The sequence below is a fragment of the Leucopleurus acutus genome (assembly GCF_964270905.1).
Source record: "Leucopleurus acutus genome assembly, chromosome: 11".
Taxonomy (NCBI): Eukaryota; Metazoa; Chordata; class Mammalia; order Artiodactyla; family Delphinidae; genus Leucopleurus; species Leucopleurus acutus.
Genome location: NC_139152.1, coordinates 7,633,788 through 7,657,769, shown reverse-complemented (window position 1 = coordinate 7,657,769; position 23,982 = coordinate 7,633,788). Strand labels below are relative to the sequence as shown.

Below are 23,982 nucleotides of genomic sequence, written 5' to 3'. Positions count from 1 at the left end.
TTTATTTCTTGTAACATCTTTTTCTGGTTTTGGTATCAAGGTAATATTGTCTTATAAAAATTAGTTGGAGGGGCTTCCCTGGTGGCACAGTGGTTGAGAGTCCACCTGCCGATGCAAGGGACACGGGTTCGTGCCCCGGTCCGGGAAGATCCCACATGCCGCGGAGTGGCTGGGCCCGTGAGCCATGGCCGCTGAGCCTGCGCGTCCGGAGCCTGTGCTCCGCAACAAGAGAGGCCACAACAGTGAGAGGCCCGCGTACCGCAAAAAAAAAAAAAAAAAAAAAAAAAAAAAAGTTGGAAAGTGTCTTATCTCTTCTTTGTTTTTAGAGCATTTGTATGGGATTTACATTATTTCTTCCTAAAAATGTTTGATCAATGATGAAACATTTTGGGCATGGAGGTTTGTTTTTTTGTGGGAAGGTTTTTAGTTATAAATTCAAATTCTTTAACAGGTACAGGGCTATTCAAATTTTCTATCTCTTCTTGAACTATTTTTGGTAAATTGTGTACATCCATTACCATTTAAGTTATTAAATTTGTTGGCATAAAGCTGTTAATAATATAGAGATGTGGAAGTTGATGTTTCATTTTATAATTTCATATTCTCTGAATTTTTTGTAAAGTACATGTAGGGTCCTTACATTGGGGGATTTGGGGAAATGGCCAAGTTAATAAGTTAAATGATTGGACTTAAGCAGAAATCTTTTATTATTCAACAATTATTACTGCCTACTATGTGAAGGGCAATGTGCTGGGTGCTGAAAAAGCAAAGTTCTTGCCTTTATAGAGCTGATGGTTTAGTGGGAGATATTTGAAGAATAATAACACGTTAGATACAATGAAAAGGTATAACAGAAGCAAGTGGAAGCATTAGAGAAAGTTCATCTAAAGGACCTGGCAAAGTCACAGGAGGAGGTACAATTTGAGCTGATATGTGACCATACTAGTTTGCCAAATTAACAAGCTAGGGGAGAGTGTTTAAGACAGAAGGTTTAATGCATGCAAAGATATGAAGAATATGAAGAACATGGACAACTCAGGAAACCTTAAGTAGTTGAGGATTACTGAAATTTTAAGTGAATGTCTGCTTTAAAAAAAAAATCTTGGATCTCTTTTATGGCCTTAATATCTATATACCTATACTTATCTATTTACTATATATATTATACACACACACACACCTCAAAACATCCTATAGTAATGTATGCCATTACCCATTTTCTGTTGATAGACATTCATGCTGTTTCCATTTTTCACTATTACAAACAATGCTGTAATAAACATTATTGTACATACCTTTTTGCACACATTAAAAACTTCTCTAAAATAGCTATTTGTGGATTTGCTACATTGAAGGTTACCTACAATATTCTGATCAATTCTAAATTTACCTTCAGAAATGCTGTACGAAATTACCTTCCTGCTCACAGTGTACGAGAGTAGCTGATTCCCCACCTCCTCATAAGGGCTAGATATTATGATTCTCTTTGAATTTTAAGATATCACTTTGCTACGCAGGGTGGACAAATTAGAGACAGGTTTCCAACCAGTCAACGTAATGAAGTGGTGAAGATCACCGCTGTTGTAGTCAGACAGCCTTGAGTTGGTATCTCGGTTTTCCATTTGCTGTCTGTGCTACTTAAATCAATTAAGTGATGGAATGGTGGCAAGTTTACCTTTGGAGTGTACGAGGCATGTGTTTATGGAGACAGTAGAATCTATCATTATAATAAGACTGGGAGCAAATACTGGCTATTAAATAGTTCATGGTGCTTTCCCAATGGGTCAGGAATGAGTTGATCCCATTTCCAGTTTAACACGGGCAAAATTTCCAAAAAGATAACCAGAATGCACACTGAAAGCGTGGCAGACTATTTCAACAGGTGCCGTCCTCGAAACTGAGATAAAAAGGTGTTATAAAGCAATGGATCAGGCTGGGTGGCCATTTCTGAAGTTTGGACTCTGGAAGATTAAAATCCACCACGCCTGTCTACGCCTGGGTCATACAGTTTTTGTAGGTACCCAATTTGGGAATACCGACGGGCGGATTCCCCTTTTCTGCTTGGAAACTACGGTTTCTAAGACACGTCTTAAAGTGACTCTTGGAAGAAAGAAACTCGCCCGAAATCCCGAAGACCGGCACCCTCCCAGAGCCCTGCGGGCCCTTGCCCGGAGCAAGATGGCGCTTTCCCTCCTCGCTTCTCGGGGATGGAGAGCTCCTTAACGAGAATCACTCACTTGGAGGCCACCCTTGCCCTTACCCAAGATGGTGAGTCGCGCAAACTCACCGTTTCCAGGTTTCAACATGGCTTCCCGGACCCGCGGCACCGGAGGTTAATCTCAGGAACCCCGTGGAACTCTCGCGGAAGTAGCGTAAACGGAAGTTGTTGCGTAACGCGATTCCCCGCCTCCACGTTCCGCCCCCGTGCTCACGCCGCGCCCCCGGCTGGGCGGTGAGCAGAGCCAAGATGGCGGCGGAGTTGGAGTACGAGTCGGTTCTGTGTGTGAAGCCCGACGTCAGCGTCTACCGGATTCCGCCCCGGGCCTCCAACCGCGGTTACAGGTACTAACCCCGAGGTACTGCGGCACGCGCGTATCCGGTTGGGGCTGACACTGTGCTCCTCAGTAGCACGCTGCCCGTCCCTGCCACTGCCACCTCTGGGTTGTCACCTTGCTAGGCTCCCCACCTGGGTTGTTGTCACTCTGTCCTCCTGCTCTTCCCCCACTCTGGACAGCTGTCATCCTTGTTTCCGCCGCTTAAAAAAATGACTATCCTGCATCCTTCCACCCCTCCTCCCCCGGATCCCTCTGGGTTACCCCTCTGCTCTCCATCCGTTTCCAGTCGTGTCTGCTCCATCGCCAGTCACCTTTCCTTCGCTCTTCCCTGCGTCCTTTAGCTTGTCACCCTCATCTTCCCCTCGCTGTCTGTCCCCGCCCCCCATTTCCAGTACCTCGTGCGTGTTTGTGGGTAATCATTGTGTCGTTGGCCCCTCTCTGGATGAGCTAATTTGTCTTTTGTGCTGTTCCGTCTTGTCACCAAATCTTATCATCCACCGTATGGTTTTTCCTTTCCGGTCTTTTGCCAGTGGGCAAAGGTTATGATCGTAAGTTTTCCAATGGTTGTCCACTCTGTCTCTTTTCAGTGTTTTCTTGGTGCTACTATAGTATTTTCAATCTTTCTTCCCTACCTCCTTCTCTCCACTTCGCCTATAGCTTTTACTTCCAGAGTTAACGTAGCATTTTCACTGGAGGGCTGACTAACCACCTTGTAATCCAATGACTGGGAGGGTCTGAGTATGCTGTAGGAAGTCACCAAGTCATGTAGTCCAAAGAGTTCACATGTAACTCACTGGATTGCATGTTAAAAAATATGAGTATGAGCCCTCGCAATTTTATAGCTGTATGATTTGAGAAAAATCTCTTAGCCTCTCCAAGCCTCAGTTTTCTCATCTGTAAAATAGAAAAAAAAAAAGGTAATAAAACCCGCTCTAGCTACGTATCTTGTAGAAGTTTCTAGAGGGTTAAATGAAATCATATAATAAATGTGAAAAAGAATTTAAGATAAATTTCCTAAAAAGAATTTAGGAAAACAGTAAAGCAGTATATAAACATGAGATACTGTTTTGATTTCTCTCTCTGACTCACATCACCATCATGATTTTCCTCTTGGCATTTCTTATTACCTCGGCTGAAAAGTTATCCTCTCCCTGTGTCCAGTGTTTTGCCTCCTTATCAGGGGTTCATTCATCATGAATCAGTATCTTTCTGCTTGCTGACCTGTGCACTAGACCCTGTGGGTTGTACCTTTTGGTAATTTCAAGCTTTCAATCAGACCCCAAATTGACCATGAATAAGACTCTACATGCTTTTTGATGGTAGTCACAGGTGCTAACATGTGTGCGTCAGTCAAGAGCTCTCCTTCTTTGGTAAGCCCTCCTTGACCCTCCATTCTGGCCTAGGTGTGCTCTTGGTGCTTCCATGGCACCTGAGCTTGTCTCTATCACAGAGCTCTTCCTTCTGCATTCTCATTGATTGTTTGGTCTCCCAGTTCTCCAGACGAGACTGTGAACAACTTGAGGTCTTTTTAAACTTTATATTCCTAGGGTCTAGCACAGTTTCTGGTACATAGTGGAGACTCTGTAAATGTTGACTGAAAGAAATTAGTAGATTACACTTAAGTTAGCATTGATTGAACTGTGAAATAAGGTAAAATAGCTCATGACCTCCAACTTTACGCGTTGAGACTTCCTAAAGGACATGATACACGTTGAAGTGAGGTTCTGTTCTTTTTCTTCTACTGCAAGCTTTTTAAAAGCTTGAAGCTTCTCTCACCCGTCTGCTTTCTCTGTCTTCGCTTCTGGTTTATCCTTTATCCTTATGTCAATTAACTGCATTGAGCCATCAAAGCAATTTCTTAATTTTCCTCTTTTACCCTTTTTCTTGTTGTCATTCTGTGTTTTCCATGCTTATTATTGACATCTTATCCTACAAGAGGCTTTTTACATCAACCACTCTTAGTCAGTGAAGAGAGCAGAACTGAGTTTGAATTGTGATTCTCATTTATTTGCTGTGTTACCTTTGGCAAGTCACTTAACTCTTTTCAACTTTAGTTTCCCCATTTATAGAAATGGATATAATATTACTTATTTTGTGAGAGCCTCTCAATTTTCACAAGAATGGGCATAATGCCTGGAACAGGTGCTTGATAAATATTACTTTTCTCCCTTTTTGTCTGTGTCCATTTTACATTATAAGCCTGATTTGTTCTCCAGGCTGCCATTAAAGGAAAAACTGGACTTTGTAGGAAGCAGGAGAAATGCTTTCTTTGAGTGACTAGTAAGATGAGAGGGAATGATTGACTTTGATTCACCTAGCATAAGCTGTTACTTCCCAGACTTGCACTGACCAGACTTATGGAATTTAGGTTGATGCAAAACTTATAAATGATTAGAAAATGGTTTCCCAAGCTATAAAACTTTTTAAAATTCATCATTACCCTCCTCCTCAGCTAAATCAGTATTAAACCCTATAGTGTGGTTTAATGTAATGAAAAGAATGCTGGACTTTGAAGTTAGGGATTGTTACTTAGTGTGTTATTTTCTATTTCTTCATTTAGAGAGAGGTGGTAGACTTTTCATGCCTATTCCGTATGGCTGCTATAAGATTTATTGCCAAGGTAGGTGAAAATTTGTGAGGTTGGTTTAGAAGATCAGTAAAACCAAGAGTTCCTCAGGCTAGGTCAGGGGAGTGGGAGAGGAGGTAAGGCTCAGGGCTGAGGGATACTGCTGCCATGAGTATCCATTCATTTACTGAGGATTTGTTAAATATTGGTCACCAGACACACAAATAAGCCTAGGAACCTGTCCAAAGAAGCGTGTCTCGTAGGCTTGTTCCTAATATTTTCAGTAGCCCATTTACACTATGTCTAGCTCATGGCGGTATAGTGGAATAAGTAATGGCTCATTAAAAAAATTTCATAGACAAGGACCTCTAGAGCTTGCTCTAGGCTGGATCAGATTCAGGTTCTTGAGGGTCTTTGAGGCGGGACATCAAGAGAGAAGGGCGCGACAAAGATTTTATCTTGTAAATCCTATTCAGAACTTGTCATTTCTTCCTTCCCACCATTTGCTTACCATCTTGTGAAAACTATTTTAATTCAGATATACTTTATTGTTACCTTCCTAACCTGCAAGTATTAGTCTTTAGGTTCCCAAGGGATGAGTTATTTTATTTTATTGTTTTTTAGGGATGAGTTATTAGTAACTTTTATTTGCCCTCCCTTTTCCACACTGCTGGCAAAACAAACTCACAAATACAATGTTTTGTAAAATTGTTTCATGTTTAAATAATATCTTAGATTTCATTCAGATTCATTTATAACACAGATCATAAGGATTCAGTGTTTGTACTGTTTCCATGGACATTGTATCTCTAATCCACATGTCCTTCCTGAAGTCCAGATTCATATATTCAAACGCATACTCTGTATCTCCTCTTGAAAATCTGTAAGACATCTCAGACTCAGCATAGCCAAAACTGAACTCCTGATCTTTCTTCCCAGACTTGCTCTACTTGTAGCCTTCCTCATCTCAATTATTGGCAATTCCTCTGTTCAGGCTAAAAACCTTGGAGGCATCCTTGATTTTATCTTTGATGACTGTCTTTCTCTTCTACCTCAAATCCATTCCATTAGAAAATCCTGCTGCCTTACTTTAAGTATATCCACAGTCTAGCCACTTCTGCTCCTTTCTCTTCCTAGTCACCATTGTGACTCTCCTAGATTAACACAGTAGTCTCTTAACTAATCCCCCTGCTTCAGTGTTCATATTGCTACATCTCTGCTATGATGGCAAAGTAGTCCTTTTAAATTAAAAGGGAGATCATGGATTATGTCACACTTCTTTTTTTTTTTTTTTGCGGTACGCGGGCCTCTCACTGCCGTGGCCTCTCCCGTTGCGGAGCACAGGCTCCGGACGTGCAAGCTCAGCGGCCATGGCTCACGGGCCCAGCCGCTCCGCGGCATGTGGGATCCTCCCGGACCAGGGCACGAACCCGTGTCCCCTGCATTGGCAGGCGAACTCTCAACCACTGCGCCACAAGGGAAGCCCTGCATTTTCTTTTTACCGTAGCAGTTATCACCTTCTGAGATGTTAATTATTTTACTTATTTATTGCTTCTTTTATTATCTATCTTCTGTTAGAATGAAAGCTTCATGACGGCCTTAAATTTGGTTCCCTCTTGTATCCCAAGTACCTAGAACAGTACCTGCAACTTAATATACACTCTGTAAATATTGGTTGAATTCAGTGAAAAGTAATATGTTTAGGGATTTGGGAGGCTTCTGTACCCCCAAGTACCTAGAACAGTACCTGCAACTTAATATACACTCTGTAAATATTGGTTGAATTCAGTGAAAGGTAATATGTTTAGGGATTTGGGAGGCTTCTGTACCTAATATATTTCACTTAGTAGACCTTGTTGTTCCCTGATCAGCAAAACACTATTATATAAAATACCATCTACAGTACTATATAAAATAGTGTCATTGTGATAAATTTTTAAATTGCTTTTTTCTGTACTTTATACTTTTATTGATGCTTTTTGGACTTAAGTAGTAACATTTTTTCTATTTGCTTTGGACTGTGTGTAACATGAGGCATCTGTATAGAGAGAATCATGAGTTAGTCTTTTGATTATTTAATACGTAGAAAGAGTAAGCAATTCGGAAGAGGGAAATAGAAATATGGCAAATGATTCTGCGTAGGTTTTTAGTGTATTAAAGACGTGGACCCGAGGCCTGAGGCTTCTCCATTTTCCTATCCTAGGGCATCTGACTGGAAATTAGATCAACCTGATTGGACTGGTCGTCTCCGAATCACTTCAAAAGGGAAGATTGCTTATATCAAACTTGAGGATAAAGTTTCAGGTAATCTGTGCTGGTGACTCTCTAACATATTAAGGATATTGGTTTGGTGTTCTTTTATAAATACCTTCAAATTGGGGACTGACGTGGAAATACTTGTTAATTGAGTTTTAAATTTTGCTTCCTTTGCTCAAAGAAGTCTTTTCCTTACCTGTCAGGGGAGCTCTTTGCTCAAGCACCAGTAGAACAATATCCTGGTATTGCTGTGGAGACAGTGACAGATTCCAGCCGCTACTTTGTAATCCGGATCCAGGATGGTACTGGTAAGGGATCAGGGATTTTGAATGGGTTGAGATTAGGAAAATAGTTAATGCACTTCAACAGAAGTGTGCCCCAATGCATTTATCTGACTTCAGTTTACTACATGTTTCTTCCCCTTTGTCCAGAGTTAACTCTAGTTGCTGAAGGAGAAGGATTAACATGTTTGTAATAGATATGAGCACAGGTTTCAAGATGTGGTTATTAAAAGTAGACGTAAATAAATCAAAATGTTTATCTAACCAAAGAATTGACACATGTTGCCTGTTCATTGTTGTGGTGGTTTTTTGTGGGACTGTCTTACATCATCTGTGTTTATGGCAATCATCTTTTCTCCAATCAGAGGCTGGCAAATTTTTTCTGTAAATACACAGATAATAAATATTTTAGGTTTTGTGGGCCAAATGATCTCTTGCAACTACTCAGTTCTGTTGATGTAATGTGAACGCTGCCATGGGTGGTGTGTAAACAAACTGGTGTGCCTTTGTTCCAGTGGAACTTTATTTACAGGAACAAGCTCTGGCAGCATTTGGCCCATGGGCTGCATGCAGTTTGCCGATCCCTGGTCCAGGAGAAAATATTTCACATTCACAGATGTTATCTAGTTAGGGTAAATATTACATTGATATTTTCATTGGATAGAGTTTGCGCTAAGGGATACTTCCTGTTCTGAAGATTCCTGTCTTTTTCACAGGGCGTAGTGCTTTCATTGGCATTGGCTTCTCAGATCGGGGTGATGCCTTTGACTTTAATGTCTCTTTGCAAGATCACTTCAAGTGAGTGAAGCCTGTCTTTATTTACCAGGTTAAATGTTTGGGGAGTACTGCTCCTCAGCTGAGTGGGCGCTATCTCTTTTACCTCCTGGTTTCTTTACTTGGTAAACTAGTTCACGTGAATATAAATCTTCCCATTCACTCTGTTTTCTTACATTATGTTTGTATCTATTCTGTCCTCTCCTTATAGCTAGAATATGTTTTTAATCCCTCGTACAGTGGTTTGAGATGGGGCTTTTGTTTATGCCTCTGGGGAATTTGCCCTTGCTCTTAGGTGGCTGAGGGAGGCAGAACAGTAGCAGCAGGGCTGTCTGTGAGCTATGAGGGGAGTTATGTGCCAGTGTTGCTACTCCATGTAGCGGACATGTTTTGTGCCTGTTGCAGTATTTCTTCAGCCCATTCGATTTTGGCTCAGCTGTGGTAGACAGCACCGTGCACACTGTCGGCTTCCTACCTCAAGGGCAGGCTTTTCTGCCTCAGGACTTCCTGAAATTGTGGAAGGCCACCCAGTTAGCAAGGGGGGCAACCTGGGAGGACTGAAGAATTAACACCCCCTCAGGGGCCGCCCTCAACCGTGGGGGATGGGAATTGGTGGCCGAGTGCCCTCTTTTGGAGGGACAAGTTTAATATGCATTTTGAATGGTTCCTCAGCGGTATTGAACCCCAGTTGCCCTCTCTTGGCTTTTCTTCCTTTCCTTTCTCACATCTCATGTTCCCTTACTCTACTTTCTGGAATCATGTTTCACATAAATTAGCTACACTCAAATTTGTGTGTCAGACTCCGCTTTCAGGGAATCCCAATTAAAATAACTTACTCTTTTACTGAAGGTGGGTAAAGCAGGAATCTGAGATTTCCAAAGAATCTCAGGAAATGGATAATCGTCCCAAGTTGGATCTGGGCTTCAAGGAGGGGCAGACCATCAAGTTGAGTATTGGGGTGAGTATGGTTCCCCCCACCCCTCCTTGTATTTCCATAAGCCTGTGACTTATTCTTTTTCTTTCTCTCACTCTGCTGCTTTTTTTTCTTTTGTAGAACATCACAACCAAGAAAGGAGGTGCTTCTAGGCCCAAGACTACAGCGGCTGGGGGCCTAAGCTTACTCCCACCCCCGCCTGGAGGCAGAGTCACAATTCCCCCACCGTCGTCCTCAGTTGCCATCAGCAATCATGTCACTCCACCGCCCGTACCAAAATCCAGTCATGGAGGTACTGATGCAGGTAACTGTCTCTAGCACTTTAACCTTGAGAAATCATATCTTAGGGTTTAACTGGGTAACACCTGTTTGCCAAGGAGAGTGTCGATGGTTTTGCTGTTAAATGGCACTTGACACTGGGAAGGTGATTCTGGAAACCTCTAGCAAGGCATTGAAGCTTTTTAGTGAGCTGAGAGTCATGGTTCTGGGTGGTTCTTTGGCCAAAAATGAGTAGATATTGAGAAGACTGTTTCCTTCATTGTACCTTGGTGAAAGAGATGCTAGTGGGCCTGAGAGTCAGATGGGACAAGATTTTGGTTATGGCTCTGCTACTTTTTATCTGAATGTGTGGGGTAACATTATTTAATTTCTCTGAGTCTCAGTATCCTTACCTGTAAAATGGAGATGTAAAACTACCCCTAGACTGTGAGGGTGAAATGATGTGGTGGCACCTAGCCCAGTTCTTGGAACATAGTAGCCACTCAGTGAATGTCACTTCTTAATCCGTTCCATTTCTTCACAAGGGCCATGAGAGGAAATGAGACGACATCTGTGTTTATGAGTACATTTTCGTTTTTCTTTACTGTCTGGTGGGAAAAAAGAATAGATATAGTTACTTCCATTTAAAGGATGACAAATTAGAACTTGGGAAGGAATTTTCCTAAGATTAGAGAACCTAGTATTAGAATCTGGGAGTTTTAAGTTATATCATTAATTAGTTAATTATAATTTAATATAATTTAAGTTTTAAATTATATCATTAATCATTTGTAATTGATTGCTAAGACCAAACCTTCTCCTTCTGGAATTTTTGAGGTAAAAGTGGTTACAGGCTACTTCTTTTGGTAAGTGTTGCCAGAAGGCATTAAGGATAGTATCTAAGATTTATTTATTTTTGTTTTTTAAAATTAAATTTGATAATTGTAGATTCACATGCAGTTGTAAAAAATAATACAAAGGAATCCCACATACCATTTACCCAGTTACCCTCAACATTTTGTAAAATTGACATTGAGACCATCTCCTCATCTTACCTAGATTTCGTCTGTTTTTTTTTTTTTTTTTGGCTGCATTGGGTCTTTGTCGCTGTGCACGGGCTTTCTCCAGTTGCGACGAGCGGGGGCCACTCCTCATTGCAGTGTGTGGGCTTCTCATTGCGGTGCCCTCTCTTGTTGCGGAGCATGGGCTCTAGGCACGCAGGTTTCAGTAGTTGTGGCTTGCAGGCTCTAGAGTGCAGACTTAGCAGTTGTGGCGCACGGGCCTAGTTGCTCCGCGGCACGTGGGATCTTCCTGGACCAGGGCTCGAACCCATGTCTCCTGCATTGGCAGGTGGATTCTCAACCACTGCGCCACCAGGGAAGTCCAGATTTTGTCATTTTTACGTATCCTCATTTGTGTGTGCAGTTGACCCTTGAACAGTGCAGGGCTCAGGTGCACTGACCACTTCCTCCCTGCTCACCCGCGCCCCCCCCATGCAGTCAGAAATCTGTGTATAACTTCATAGTTGTCCCTCCGTATCTGCGGTTCCGAATCTGCAGATTCAGCCAACCACAGATTACGTCGTACTGTAGTGAGTGTTCATTGAAAAAAAATCCCTGCGTAAGTGGACTCATGCAGTTCAGACCCATGTGGTTCAAGGGTCGGCTGTAGTTCTGTGCAGTTTTATCATGTGTAGGTTCCTGGATCCACCACCGTGGTCAGGATACTGAACAGTTCCACCACGACAAGGATCCCTTGTGTCGCCCTTTATAGCCACACCTCTTTGCCTCTCCCCACGATCCCTAACCCTCAGCAATCAGTCACTAATCTGTTCTCACCATCTGTTCTAATTTTGTCACTTCAGGAATGTTACATAAATGGAACCATATAGTATATAACCTTTGGGATTGACCTTTCCCACTCAGGATGATTCCCTTGAGAGTCATCAAGTTGTATATATCAACAGTTTGTTCCTATTTATTGCTGAGTAGTATTCCATGGTATGGATGTACCACAGTATGTTTAATCATCACCCATGGAAAAGCATCTGGGTCGTTTCCAGTTTTTGGCTGTTACAGACAAAGTCACTGTGAACATTTACGTATAGGTTTTTGTGAGAACATAAGTTTTTGTTTCTAAAATTTTTATTATGTTTCCCCTTTTCTTATTTCTTCTCTTACCTTGTATTCAGATATCCTTTTAGATTTGGATTCTCCTGCTCCTGTAACGACACCAGCACCAGCTCCAGTTTCTGCAAGCAATGACTTGTGGGGTGACTTTAGCACTGCATCCAGGTATTAGCATAGGGAAACCAGCATACTCTCAACCAGGGTATCGATGATGTATGTACAGTCAAATGAAGTCTCTGATCTGGGAAAGCAGGGCGTTTGCAGGTCATATAGAGCCTTCAGCAGGAATTCTAGGTAAGGAAGTATAGGAGTGCTGGGGATGGTGGGATAACAAAGCTGTAGCATGAAGCTTGAGTGGAATATCTCAGGCCTTAATAAGTAGAATTGCTGTGAAGTATAGTTTCAGGAACTCTGGGCAGAAATTTCTTACTGTTAAGGATGGAGTCCCTATCCTAATATGCCTTTGGCTCTCTCTCTGTTCTGTCTTGCAGCTCTGTTCCAAACCAGGCACCACAGCCATCCAACTGGGTCCAGTTCTGAGGAGCACGGCAGGATGTTAAGGACAGACTTGAAGAATCAAAATGACCTTGAGGGCACCAATCTGTGAGGGGAGCTCGGAACCCCTTCCCTCCCCAGAACCAAAATTACTGAACGGTTGTTTTCATAGCTTCTCCATTGCGTTCAGGCTGGTGTGTCACTCCCCGGTGTTGTTCCTTGCTGTACAGCCAAGAAAGTATTTCTTATCTCCTGTTCACTGTCAGGGCAGGGGAATAGTGAGTCTTATGATACTTGTGGCTATTGCAGGGCTCTAAAGGCCAGGGTCTCTTTGGTGGGGAAATAACCTCCAACACCTGTAAAATTTTCTCCATCTTTAAATTCTTTAACTTCTTTCAGAATCATCTCATGACCCTTGTGTGCCTCTTTGTGAAGCTCTGTTTAGCAATTTCAGGGGAGACAAAACCCTCAGAACTTCCTTTTCCATTAACTGAAGACTCTAAAAATGGACAGACTGATCACAGTGTTTACAGATTCAGATTCAGAATTTTGATAGGGGTAGGTGTGAAGAAAGACCTGTTTCCTGGGTCTCTGCTATATATCCTCCCTCAGGCTTGTCTTATTCAGTGAACATCCAGTGCTGCGTGCAGCCCCCTGACACTCTAGTGCGTTTGCATGTGTCCTCCTGTGGCAAGAGGGTTGTGTTGGTGGCGCCCCACTCTCCTTTTGTTGACAGTGCAGCATCTCTGATCAGCGGGTGTCTCTCGGGTGAAGGAGGTTCAAGGGACTATGTTTCCCTACTTATTTTCTAGAGAAGCAGTTACTTTCTTGCAGCTCCATCTAGTTGCTGCATTTGAAGCACAGCGTTACTTTGTAATGGCCCCATTATTTGTCCTAAAGTTAAAGGGTTTAGAGTTTTTAACCTAATTTGTAGAGCAGAGAGGTTGAAAGCACTTAACTCTTGTTCAGTACCCACATTGTCTTGCTGCCTGGGTATCTGGCTCCTTTTCATACACAGTTATTTTTTCAGTCCACCAGCTCTTCAACAGAAAGCTGCTATTACATGTACCATCGTTTATGAAGCAAGCTGGAGAGCCATGGCTTTAGCTGTGGTAGGTTTTGCCCAAACGACGGCTGCAATACCCATCACCAGGAGTATCTCAGAAGCAAGTTGCCCCCCACCACTTCGCCTCTCTCTGCCCACCATTCCTTTTACAATGCTGTGAAGGGGTCCCGCTCTTAGATGAACTGGCACCAGCTATTTTGTCTGCTAAGGGGCAATTCTGAGAGTGAAATGGGAGGATCTCACTTCTTCCCTTAGCACCTATTTGGATGGTACCCTCTGGCTGAAGGGAGTCCGTATATTTAGTTTCAAAATAGATTCTCTCTCTTGGATTTCCTTCTTGACTCTTTTTAACTTTGGGTCCATTTTTTTTTTTTTTTTTCATTGCTTCCCGTTCCAGGCAGCTCTATTCTTGCAGAGCCATGACAGGACATTTAAAAATTCCAATAGAAAACACTAAAAGGAAAGCCTATAGAATCACTAGTGACTAACTGCTGGGAGCCTATTTTCTCAATCTTCCTCTATGTTGTGTTCTTTGTATTCTCAAGATGATAATATATTATGTATTTGAATTGCTGAAGAACTGAAAATGAAGTTTCAGATATATGTATATAGAGCATATGTATGCTGTATTGGTGCAATAATGGTAATTAAAAATATGGAAAGAGGTAGTGTCTCTTTTATCTTTCTATTTGCCTGTTTCATTATCTTTTTTATTTAATTGACCCAATATAGGTGGCCAGTAGGTAATAAAAGGACATTTTATATCTATTACTCATTTTCAAGAAATGGAGGTTTTAAGAAGTTAAGGCTAGACCTCTGTCCTCATGTTTCTAAACACACAGAGTCTCCTTGTCGAGATCATTTGTATTTATTATTTATTTGCTGGTACAGTTAATTTCATTTGCTTCAAATTATCTTTGTGATCTAGGCCACCTTTCATATCCCAGAACTATGGTCAGCATAAATGAAGGGAATCAACGCATGAGATAGAACTAAAGTGAGAGTCATAGACTGGAAGCCAGAAGGATCTTGGAGTTCTCATTCAGTGATTGTCACAGGAGATGAATCAGAATGATATGGGTACTTTTTTTTTTCTCTCTTTTTTTGTTTTCAATTTAAAATAACATACTGCTCTCTCCAGAGATTCTGATACATCTCCCCCATTCGCCCTCCCAGGGAAGGGCTTGGATGGCTTCCCCAACCATGGCCTTTCTTATCATTACTGAGGTTGTGAGGCACTATCATGGATAAACATGTATCCTAAACTGCAGGGGGGTTTTTTGGGTAGAAGATGCAGATGATAATTTTTCCAGCTCAACCCCCTTGGTTAGACATTGACATCTGCCTTCACGGTTGTCATGTGAGCTTTTATTACTCCTCACTTCCTCCATTCCGATAACCTTCTAGGTAGTTGGCTTGCCTCCAGCTTTCTCAGCCCTAGTTCAGCTTACGTGTTGACACCAGAATAACCTTCCTGAAACCAAAGCCTGCTCATGCCCTTTCCTCCCCTACTCATTGATTACCTTTAATAATTTTCCTTTGCTTACAGATTAAAGTCCAAAGTACCATTTCATCCTCAGCTCTCAGTTTTCCCTTTCACTCAGTCTGCTCCCGCACACTAGTCATTCTGCAGATGCCATCAGCAGCATGGGCATTGAGTGCTTGCGATTCCCTCTGCCTGGAATTCCTTCCCTTCTCTACCTGCCTGGTGAAATCCTTCCCATCCTGGAAAGTGCTGCTTTGTGAAACGTTACTTATCCCCTCAGTCTGAAAGGTGATCTCCCTTGTTTTTGGGGGTTGCTGTTGAAATTCTCACTGGTTTGTGAGCTCTTTGATATAAGGACCATGTCTTCATTTTTATCTACTCAATATTTTCCTTATGCCATAAATATATACTTGTTGAATTAACAGTGATTTCAGTGAAGAGGGACTAGAAATCAGAAAGTTGGGTTTTTCCTTTTTTCACTCATTCTCGTTTTGATTGTTCCTAGCTACAGGACATAAGTATTCCTTATATGCTTTGTTATAGTTGCAGAAGGTCTCATGTATATGCTCCAGCGTCAGTTAATACTTGGGCCCAAGAAAGTAGCATTGAAGACAAATTTTACTTTGGTACATAGACGCTATGGCCTGGGAAAAGGAAAACTGGATATCATGTCGCGCAGCTGCTGATAAATCTGGTAGCTTAGTGTCTGATCTCAGTTATCACAACTGGCTAAGATTGCACTTGGTTATATTTAGCTTTTTTTTGGCTTTTAAAAAAACTCATTTCTGTTATTGCCTCTTAACTGTACATGAGGAAAATACATATGGTTTGTGACTAGAGCTCATACCTAGGAGCTCCCCATCCATCACATATTCTCTTGAGAAAGAAAGGAAGAAGGAAGAGGATTACATTTACTTGCAAGTCCCTTCAGCCTGGGGAATGTATAGGCTTGGTATGGTTTTCACAGCAACCATGGTTGAAACCATGTCGTATGACGTTTATTTCAGAATGAGAATTGTCATTTTCAGTCCCTTTTTGAAAGTTACTAAGATATGGGGGTGGTATGTTTTTTAAAAAGCTCTAGTATACTGAAGTCTACATCTCAGGAGTGAAATAATTGTCCTTTGAGACCTCATGTTCTGCCCTATCAATCTAAGACTAGCGTCATCCCCTCAGTTACACACAATGATGCATTAAGACCAACCATGAAGGTTGCTGTTTGCTTTTTAGTATTTTCTTTTGTCTTACGTGTGTTCTGCCACTGCACCTAATAGTAAAAAAATGTCTTTGAGGCAATTTCTGTGAATGCTTTAACTAGCTGCATAGCAGCATGGGACCACTAGAGGACGGGCTCCCCCTAGCAACCCTAGCACAGTGGTGGCGAATACTGCTCAGATTTCCTGGTGGCAGGGAGACACCTAAAGACATAAATGAAGACTGTCAAGGGATATTTCATCTATGGAGTCTAAACATGTACCTGATCCGAAGTTTGTTGGGAACGTAGAAAAACAGCTGTTTGGGTAGGTGGAAAATGAAGAACAGAATAATACTTTCTTCAGACTTTAATACTTAAATAAATCTTTGAATAGGGAATACACTTACTGATTTTAATGACCCCCCCTCCCCAGTCCCACCAAAATAGGTGATTAATGGGAAGTAAAGAGGAGTGGTTATGAGCATGAATTTGGAAAGAGACAGACTGCCTTGGCACAAAAGTTTACTCTGCCACTTACTGGCTTTTTGACCTTGGACAAATTAACCCTTATTTGCCTTGGTTTCCTCGTATGCAAAATGAAGATAATAGTTCCTACTTTATAGAGTTATTGTCAAAATAAAATAAGTTAAAAATTTAAAGTGCTTAGAACAAAGCCTGGCATATGGTAAATTCTCTGTTAGTACTGCTTCTACTACTGCTGCTTGGCTGGCTATCCTAATTCTGCCTATTAGCATTGCAATAACATGGTAAGAATAAGGGCAAAATGATGAGATCCTTTCCTTTTTTAAAAAAATTAATTTTTATGGGGATATAATTGACATATAACATTGTAAATGTTTAGGTGTACAAAATGTGACACATAACATTGTAAATGTTTAGGTGTACAAAATGTGATACATTTATTGCAATAATCGGAGTGTCAGCTAACACTTCTGTCATGTAATTGTCATTTCTTTTTTGTGGTGAGAGCAACTCAGATCTAATCTCTTAGCAACTTGGAAGTTTGTAATATAATATTGTCTATACAGGCATACCTCATTTTATTGAACTTTGCTTTATTGCACTTTGCAGATACTATGCTTTTTACAAATTGAAGGTTTGTAGCAACACTTCATCGAGGAAATCTATCAGTGCCATTTTTCAATAGCATTTGCTCACTTTGTGTCTCTGTGTCATGTTCTGGTAATTCTCACAATATTTCAAAACTTTTCATCATTATATTTGTTATGGTGATCTGTGATCAGTGATTTTTTTTTTTTTTTTTTTTTTGTGGTACGCGGGCCTCTCACCGCCGTGGCCTCTCCCGTTGCGGAGCACTGGCTCCAGACGCGCAGGCTCAGTGGCCATGGCTCACGGGCCCAGCCGCTCCGCGGCATGTGGGATCTTCCCGGACCGGGGCATGAACCCGTGTCCCCTGCATCGGCAGGCGGACTCTCAACCACTGCGCCACCAGGGAAGCCCATCAGTGATCTTTGACGTTACTACTGTGACTTGCTGCAGGCTCAGATGATGGAAAACATTTTTTAGCAATAAAGTATTTTAAAATTAAGGTATGTATATTGTTTTTCAAGGCATAATACTACTGCACACTTAATAGACTACAGTGTAGTATAGACATAACTTCTGTATGCCCTGGGAAACCAAAAATTTGTGTGACTTGCTTTATTGCAATATTCGCTTTATTCTGGTAGTCTAGAACTGGATCTGTGATTTCTCCAAGGTATGTCTATAACGACTGTACTATGCATTAGATCTCCAGAACTTATCTACTGGTTGAAAGTTTGCAACCTTAAACTGCATCGCCCCAATTCCTCCACCTCCTAGCCTCTGGTAACCACCTGTCTACTCTCTGTTTCTATGAGTTTGGCTTTTTTAGATTCCACATATAAGTGGTATCATAGAATATACTATTTGTCTTTCTCCGACTTTTCTCACCTCGCATAATAACCTCAGGGTCTCTCCACGTTATTGCAAATGGCAAGATTTCCTTCTTTCTTATGGCCAAATAATATTTTCTTGCATATGTGTACCACATCTTCTTTATCCATTCATTGCAAATGGACCCTATGGTTGTTTCCATACCTTGCTATTGTGAATAATGCTGCAATAAACATGGGAGTGCATATATCTCTTCAATATCCTGTTTTCATTTCCTTTGGATATATACCCAGAAGTGGAATTGCTGGATCATATAGTAGTTCTATTTTTAATCTTTTGAGGAAACTCTGTACTGTTTTCCATAGTGGCTGGACTAGTTTTCATTCCCTCCAAGAGTGTGCTAGGGTTCCCCTTGATCCACATCCTCACCAACACTTGTTATCTCTTCTTGTCTTCTTGGTGATAACCATTCTAATAGATGTGAGATGATATCTCACTGTGGTTTTGATTTGCATTTCCCTGATGATTAGGGATGTTGAGTGCGTTTGCATGGGAATGGGTCCCAAGCATCATTCTTGCCAGCCTGGGCCCCAACCCCAGGACTCAGAACAGTGTGAATTAGAAATGGTTTCTTTGTGGTCTTGAGTCACACTGAGTCAGTCAACTGCTTGTGACTCTAAAAAAATGATCTTTTGGCTATTTGTATGTTTTCTTAAGACAAATGTCCGTTTAGTTCCTCTGCACATTTTAAAAATTGGATTGTTTTTGTTATTGAGTTGTATGAGTTCTTTGTATATTTTGGATATTAACTTCTTATCAGATATATGGTTTGCAAATATTTTCTCTTATTCCGTAGGTTGTCTTCTCTTTCTTTCTTTCTTTTTTTTTTTTTGATTGTGTCTTTTGCTGTGCAGAAGCTTTTTAGTTTGATGTACTCCCACTTCCTGATTTTTGCTTTTGTAGCTTGTGCTTTTGGTGTGATGTCTAAAAAATTGTGGCTAAGACTGATGTCAGGGAGCTTCCTCCATATGTTTTCTTCTAGGAATTTTATGGTATCACGTGTTAGTTTAAGTCTTTAATCTATTTTGAGTTAATTTTGGGGAGTGGTCTAAGATAGTGGTCCAATTTTATTTTTCTGCATGTGGTTATCCAGTTCTTGCAACACATAGTTTTGTTGAAAAGACTGTCCTTTCTCATTGAGTGTTCTTGGCTCCCTTGTCAAATATTAGTTGACTGTAAATGCAGGAGTTTATTTCTGCACCTCTATTTAGTTGCATTGGTCTATGTGTCTCTTTTTCTTTTTTGCGGTATGCGGGCCTCTCACTGTTGTGGCCTCTCCTGTTGCGGAGCACAGGCTCCGGACGCACAGGCTCAGCGGCCATGGCTCACGGGCCCAGCCGCTCTGTGGCATGTGGGATCTTCCTGGACCGGGGCATGAACCCGTGTCCCCTGCACCGGCAGGCGGACTCTCAACCACTGCGCCACCAGGGAAGCCCTATGTGTCTCTTTTTATGCTAGTTTTTTAATGTTTTAATTATGATAGCTTTGTAGTATAATTTGAAATAAGGAAGTATGATGCCTCCGGCTTTGTTCTTTTTTCTCATGATTGCTTTGGTTATTACTTTTTTGTGGTCTTTTGTAGTTCCACACAAATCTTAGGATTATTTTTTCTATGTCTGTGAAAATGCCATTGGAATTTTGATAGAGGTTGTGTTGAATCTATAGCTGGCTTGAGTAGTATGGACATTTTAGCAATATTAATTATTCCAATCCATGAACACAGGATATATTTCCTTTTTTTTTTTTTTTTTTTTTGCGGTACGTGGGCCTCTCACTGCTGTGGCCTCTCCCGTCGCGGAGCACAGGCTCCGGACGCGCAGGCTCAGCGGCCATGGCTCACAGGCCCGGCCACTCCGCGGCATGGGGGATCTTCCCGGACCGGGGCACGAACCTGTGTCCCCTGCATCGGCAGGTGGACTCTCAACCACTGAGCCACCAGGGAAGCCCTCAGACAAATTTTTAACTTTTCAAAGACTTGGATATGTTATTTGTGAAGGTGGGAAGATAATAATACATACTTCATTTTGTGAATATTATGCAAGTTAACTTCTGTTCAGTACCTAAAACAGTGCCTGGCATATCAACAAATGTGAACTGTCATTGCTTTAGAGGTATTTTTTAAGTAGTGCTCCAAGGTTATTACAGTTAGCATGAGCTGGTACTCATATTCTCCTGGGTGTATTGCTTGGGTTATTTACATTAACTTTGTTTGACTGAAGGAATTTTTTTTTTTTTTTTTTTTTTTTTTTTTTGTGGTACGCGGGCCTCTCGCTGTTGTGGCCTCTCCCGTTGCGGAGCACATGCTCCGGACGTGCAGGCTCAGTGGCCATGGCTCACGGGCCCAACCGCTCCGCGGCATGTGGGATCTTCCCGGACCAGGGCACGAACCCGTGTCCCCTGCATCGGCAGGCGGACTCTCAACCACTGCACCACCAGGGAAGCCCTGAAGGAATTTTTTAAATCTCTCTCCACAAACTCTGTAGCAGTCTAAATCTTTGTGTGTGTTTTTAAATAAAGTATTTCATTGTTTGATAAATCCCTGAAGTATTTCCTACTTTGGAAACTATTGATATTGTCTATCTTCTTCATTAATGTGAAGGGCACATGGTTTTGAGCTGCCATAACTAGTCTGTAAAACAAGCCAGATTTGTTTCATTCCCTTGTTTATAATGGCTATCTTCATCAAAACGGAGTATTGAGTAAGATGCCTTTATTTAAATTTTCTAAACCAATATGAATCCTTCTTGGAAGCTAATTTTAAAAGATCTTATGCTTGTTGTGCTTAATTGACAATCATTAAAATGGAGTTCGTTAGTCTGTAGTGAATACCTGTTGTCCTCCTTTAAATGCTGTACATATATACCTCTTTTCCAATGCATGCAGAGTCTATTCCTTCTTTCTAGAAGATGTACAGAGCTGCCCAGTGACTTGAGTATGCCATCGACCTGCTAATTTGAAATTTTATAGCATTGCATCAATTCATGGATTTTAAACATTATTCTTGGTTGGCTTTTTTAAATTTTTTTTGCGGTACGTGGGCCTCTCACTGTTGTGGCCTCTCCCGTTGCGGAGCACAGGCTCCGGACTCGCAGGCTCAGCGGCCATGGCTCACGGGCCCAGCCTCTCCGTGGCATGTGGGATCTTCCCGGACCGGGGCACGAACCCGTGTCCCCTGCATCGACAGGCGGACTCTCAACCACTGCGCCACCAGGGAAGCCCAATTTTCAGGATTTTTAAAAAGGGAGGGACAGAATGACTTTGGTAATCCTGGTATTATTCTCATAAATGTTAGTTGGATATTAGGTAGTGAAATAGTTATGCAATCTGTTACAGATGACATACATGGTGTAACTAATTTTCCTTTCAGTTTTCACATGAGGGGTCACCTGGAATTGCTGTCTTGTGGGCTGGAGAGCCTTCCAGTCCAACTGCTGTTTTTAATGACAGCAAGACGTGGGCTCAGAGTGAAAGACACTGTATGGGGAGAGGGGCTCATCTGGCCACCATCAGCACAGAAGCTGAGCAGGTATGTTGAGAGGCTTACATCCGTTTCTCTGCTGGTTTGAATCTCTTTGCAGAGAAAGAGGAATTTCTGTGCTCTGCTATACCTCTGTGCCTTTGCTTCATCTCTTCCAACTACCTGGAAAGACTTTTCTTCCTCTCTCATTTTTCTTCACATGGCCAAGTTCTTCTGGTCTTCCCAGATTTGATTCATGTGTTATTTTCTACAGAAAACTACCCTGACCACCTTCTCTGCTCCATCTTTCCTATTCTAGTTTGGAGATACTTCCGTGGTACTTTGTGCATCCTGTGACCATGGCACGCACTTCAGTGTTCCCATGAGTCCTACTTTGTAGAGGGCTGGAGCCATGCCTTAAGCATCTTTGCATCTCCAATGGCCTTTGCAGTGCTAGGCACACTTAGATAGGTCCTGATAAATATTTCATGAGTAAGTAAATAAATGAATGGTTAATCAGGATTGAAATAGCTTCTCAGAATAGAGCACAGGAAAAATAATTCAGAAGTATGGCTGTCATTCTAAAAAAAAAAAAAATCTCAAGGTAAATTCAATTTGAACTGAAATTTATTTCCTCATGTAATATATTTCCATATATGTACGATACCATGACTCAGATTCTATTCTTGGTTAGCAGGGTTTCCTGGAGGATTCTGTTTCCATGGCTTTGCAACTATAGGTTCACCAGCTCCTGAATAAAATGGAGTTTAATGAAATACACAAACAATTGAAGAAGGTAATTTTAAAAATAAAAGTTCCTAGAAATCCAATCCTATTAAGTACTGTGCTAAGTGATTTGCAAGTTGATCTCACTTAATCTTCACAGTGACTCTATGAAATAGTGGAGTCATCCCTTTTGGAGTTGAGAAAACTGGGATTTGGTGAAATTAAAGCACTTGTTAACATTGTGGAATAAACGCCAGAGGGGGGATGTGAAAACAGATCTGATGCCAATGCTTTTGTGCTTAACTAGTACTTTATTTGACTTCTTTCCTCTGTTCCTAACATAACAGCTATCACCTGATAAAGGCAAATATACTTATAAAAATTCACATTTTTATGCAGAATGTTATCACTCAATTTTTGGATAGCGATTTTCATATTTCCTGGGACTTACAGATGAGAACCTTGAAAGCCAGTGGCGTTGGGTAGACAAGACACCATTGAACCCACAGATGGTGTGAGTATACTGACTGGGGCAAAAGAGCTTTATAGGCAAAGGTGAGAAGAAGACAGCAAGCAGAATTCATTTTGGGGTGGAGTATACCAATGTAAGAAAGCTTACTCGGAATAGAGCATAGTGTGTTGAGTAACCTCTATACTAGTAGACTACTACGCTTGTGTTGGACAGTGCAGCTCTAAATGTTTCACTAGGAGCATTTCCTCTGCCTTGTCCTCTGGCCTCTACCATACACACCCAACATGTATAGACACACACACACACACACACACACACACACACACATTTCAGATTCTGGCCCGAGGGTGAACCCAACAACTACCAGAAAGAAAAATGTGTTGTCTTTGTTAATGACAAAGACAAATGGGCCTGGAATGATTTTCCTTGTGACTTTAAGACAAGTAGGATTTGTAAGATACCTGGAGCAGCATTCAACAAGAAGCCTAGGAAGGGGTCCCTGTTATGAGGACAGAAAAGAAGAACCAATTAGACTAGGGAAGAATGTACATGCATCGTGGGAACAGAGAAAACATTCTCGGTCATAGAACATTTTCAGTCATGATGGCCTTAGTTATTCTTGTTTAATTCATTCAAGATAATGTGCTTTTGTGTAGTGTTTTGGTGGAAAAAATCATATTTTTCTGTGAGAATCAATTTTCATTAACTTTGCTTTCTTGATAGTATTTCAAGGTATTTACTTTTCAGTTAGTGTGTATTGATTAACATATCTAAGAGTAGCTTGAATGGTGAAATCTATAAGTCATTGTTTCCTCTGCTCCAATTCTTAGCTCTTAAAGTTCAAAGGTGGGATATTCCTACTGGTAGTGGTGTATCATTGTTTTTAACCCAAATATCACAAACTCTTCAAAGTTTTTAAGCAACATTTTTATTGTCTGATGCTTCATTTTCAGACTTCTTAATAGTATGCCATTAGATTGAAATTCCACGAGCAAAATATTTTTTTGAATAACAGAATAGAATAGTTAGGATTATGGTATTGCCCAGGTAGAAAAAAAAGTCTATTTACCTTTTCAAAAATTTACTTCTTACTCCACTTTAAAAGTCTTCCCATAGTGGGGAGTCTCAAACTGACTTAATTTCTTTTTGAGTGGAAAAGTCCCTTACAGGCCACCTTTACCAAACTCCTTTAATTCTATAGCTGTGGACACAAAACCCTTGGGAAGCCAAAGAGCTCACCTTCACATGTCTAGTGTATGACAGAAACAGGACTATGGCCCAGATCTACCTTTCATAGCAAGTGAAATCTGTTCCCTTTGGTATTATGGGAGAGTTACTGGAGGTGCTGTGGCCTCTTGGCTAAAAGGTAATAG

General features: G+C 41.3%; 1 protein-coding gene across 2 annotated transcripts in view; it reads left to right on the top strand.

Moving 5' to 3' along the window:
* Positions 1–2,467: 2,467 nt before the first annotated feature.
* The window catches only part of NECAP1 (NECAP endocytosis associated 1), a gene marked incomplete at its 5' end in the record, with an annotated part of 101,738 nt that continues 80,223 nt past the window's right edge, over positions 2,468–23,982 (top strand). The window contains 11 exons of one of the 2 annotated variants that reach the window (XM_082849343.1): positions 2,468–2,562; positions 7,325–7,425; positions 7,581–7,685; positions 8,375–8,456; positions 9,282–9,390; positions 9,487–9,670; positions 11,816–11,918; positions 12,245–16,857; positions 16,896–17,566; positions 21,322–21,480; positions 22,109–22,975. In XM_082849343.1, the coding sequence (XP_082705469.1) occupies positions 2,468–2,562; positions 7,325–7,425; positions 7,581–7,685; positions 8,375–8,456; positions 9,282–9,390; positions 9,487–9,670; positions 11,816–11,918; positions 12,245–12,293 (828 nt within the window). In that variant the 3' untranslated portion in view covers positions 12,294–16,857; positions 16,896–17,566; positions 21,322–21,480; positions 22,109–22,975. Of the gene's footprint in view, positions 2,563–7,324; positions 7,426–7,580; positions 7,686–8,374; positions 8,457–9,281; positions 9,391–9,486; positions 9,671–11,815; positions 11,919–12,244; positions 16,858–16,895; positions 17,567–21,321; positions 21,481–22,108; positions 22,976–23,982 lie in introns of those variants that run through there. The other variant, XM_082849342.1, reaches the window with a different exon arrangement.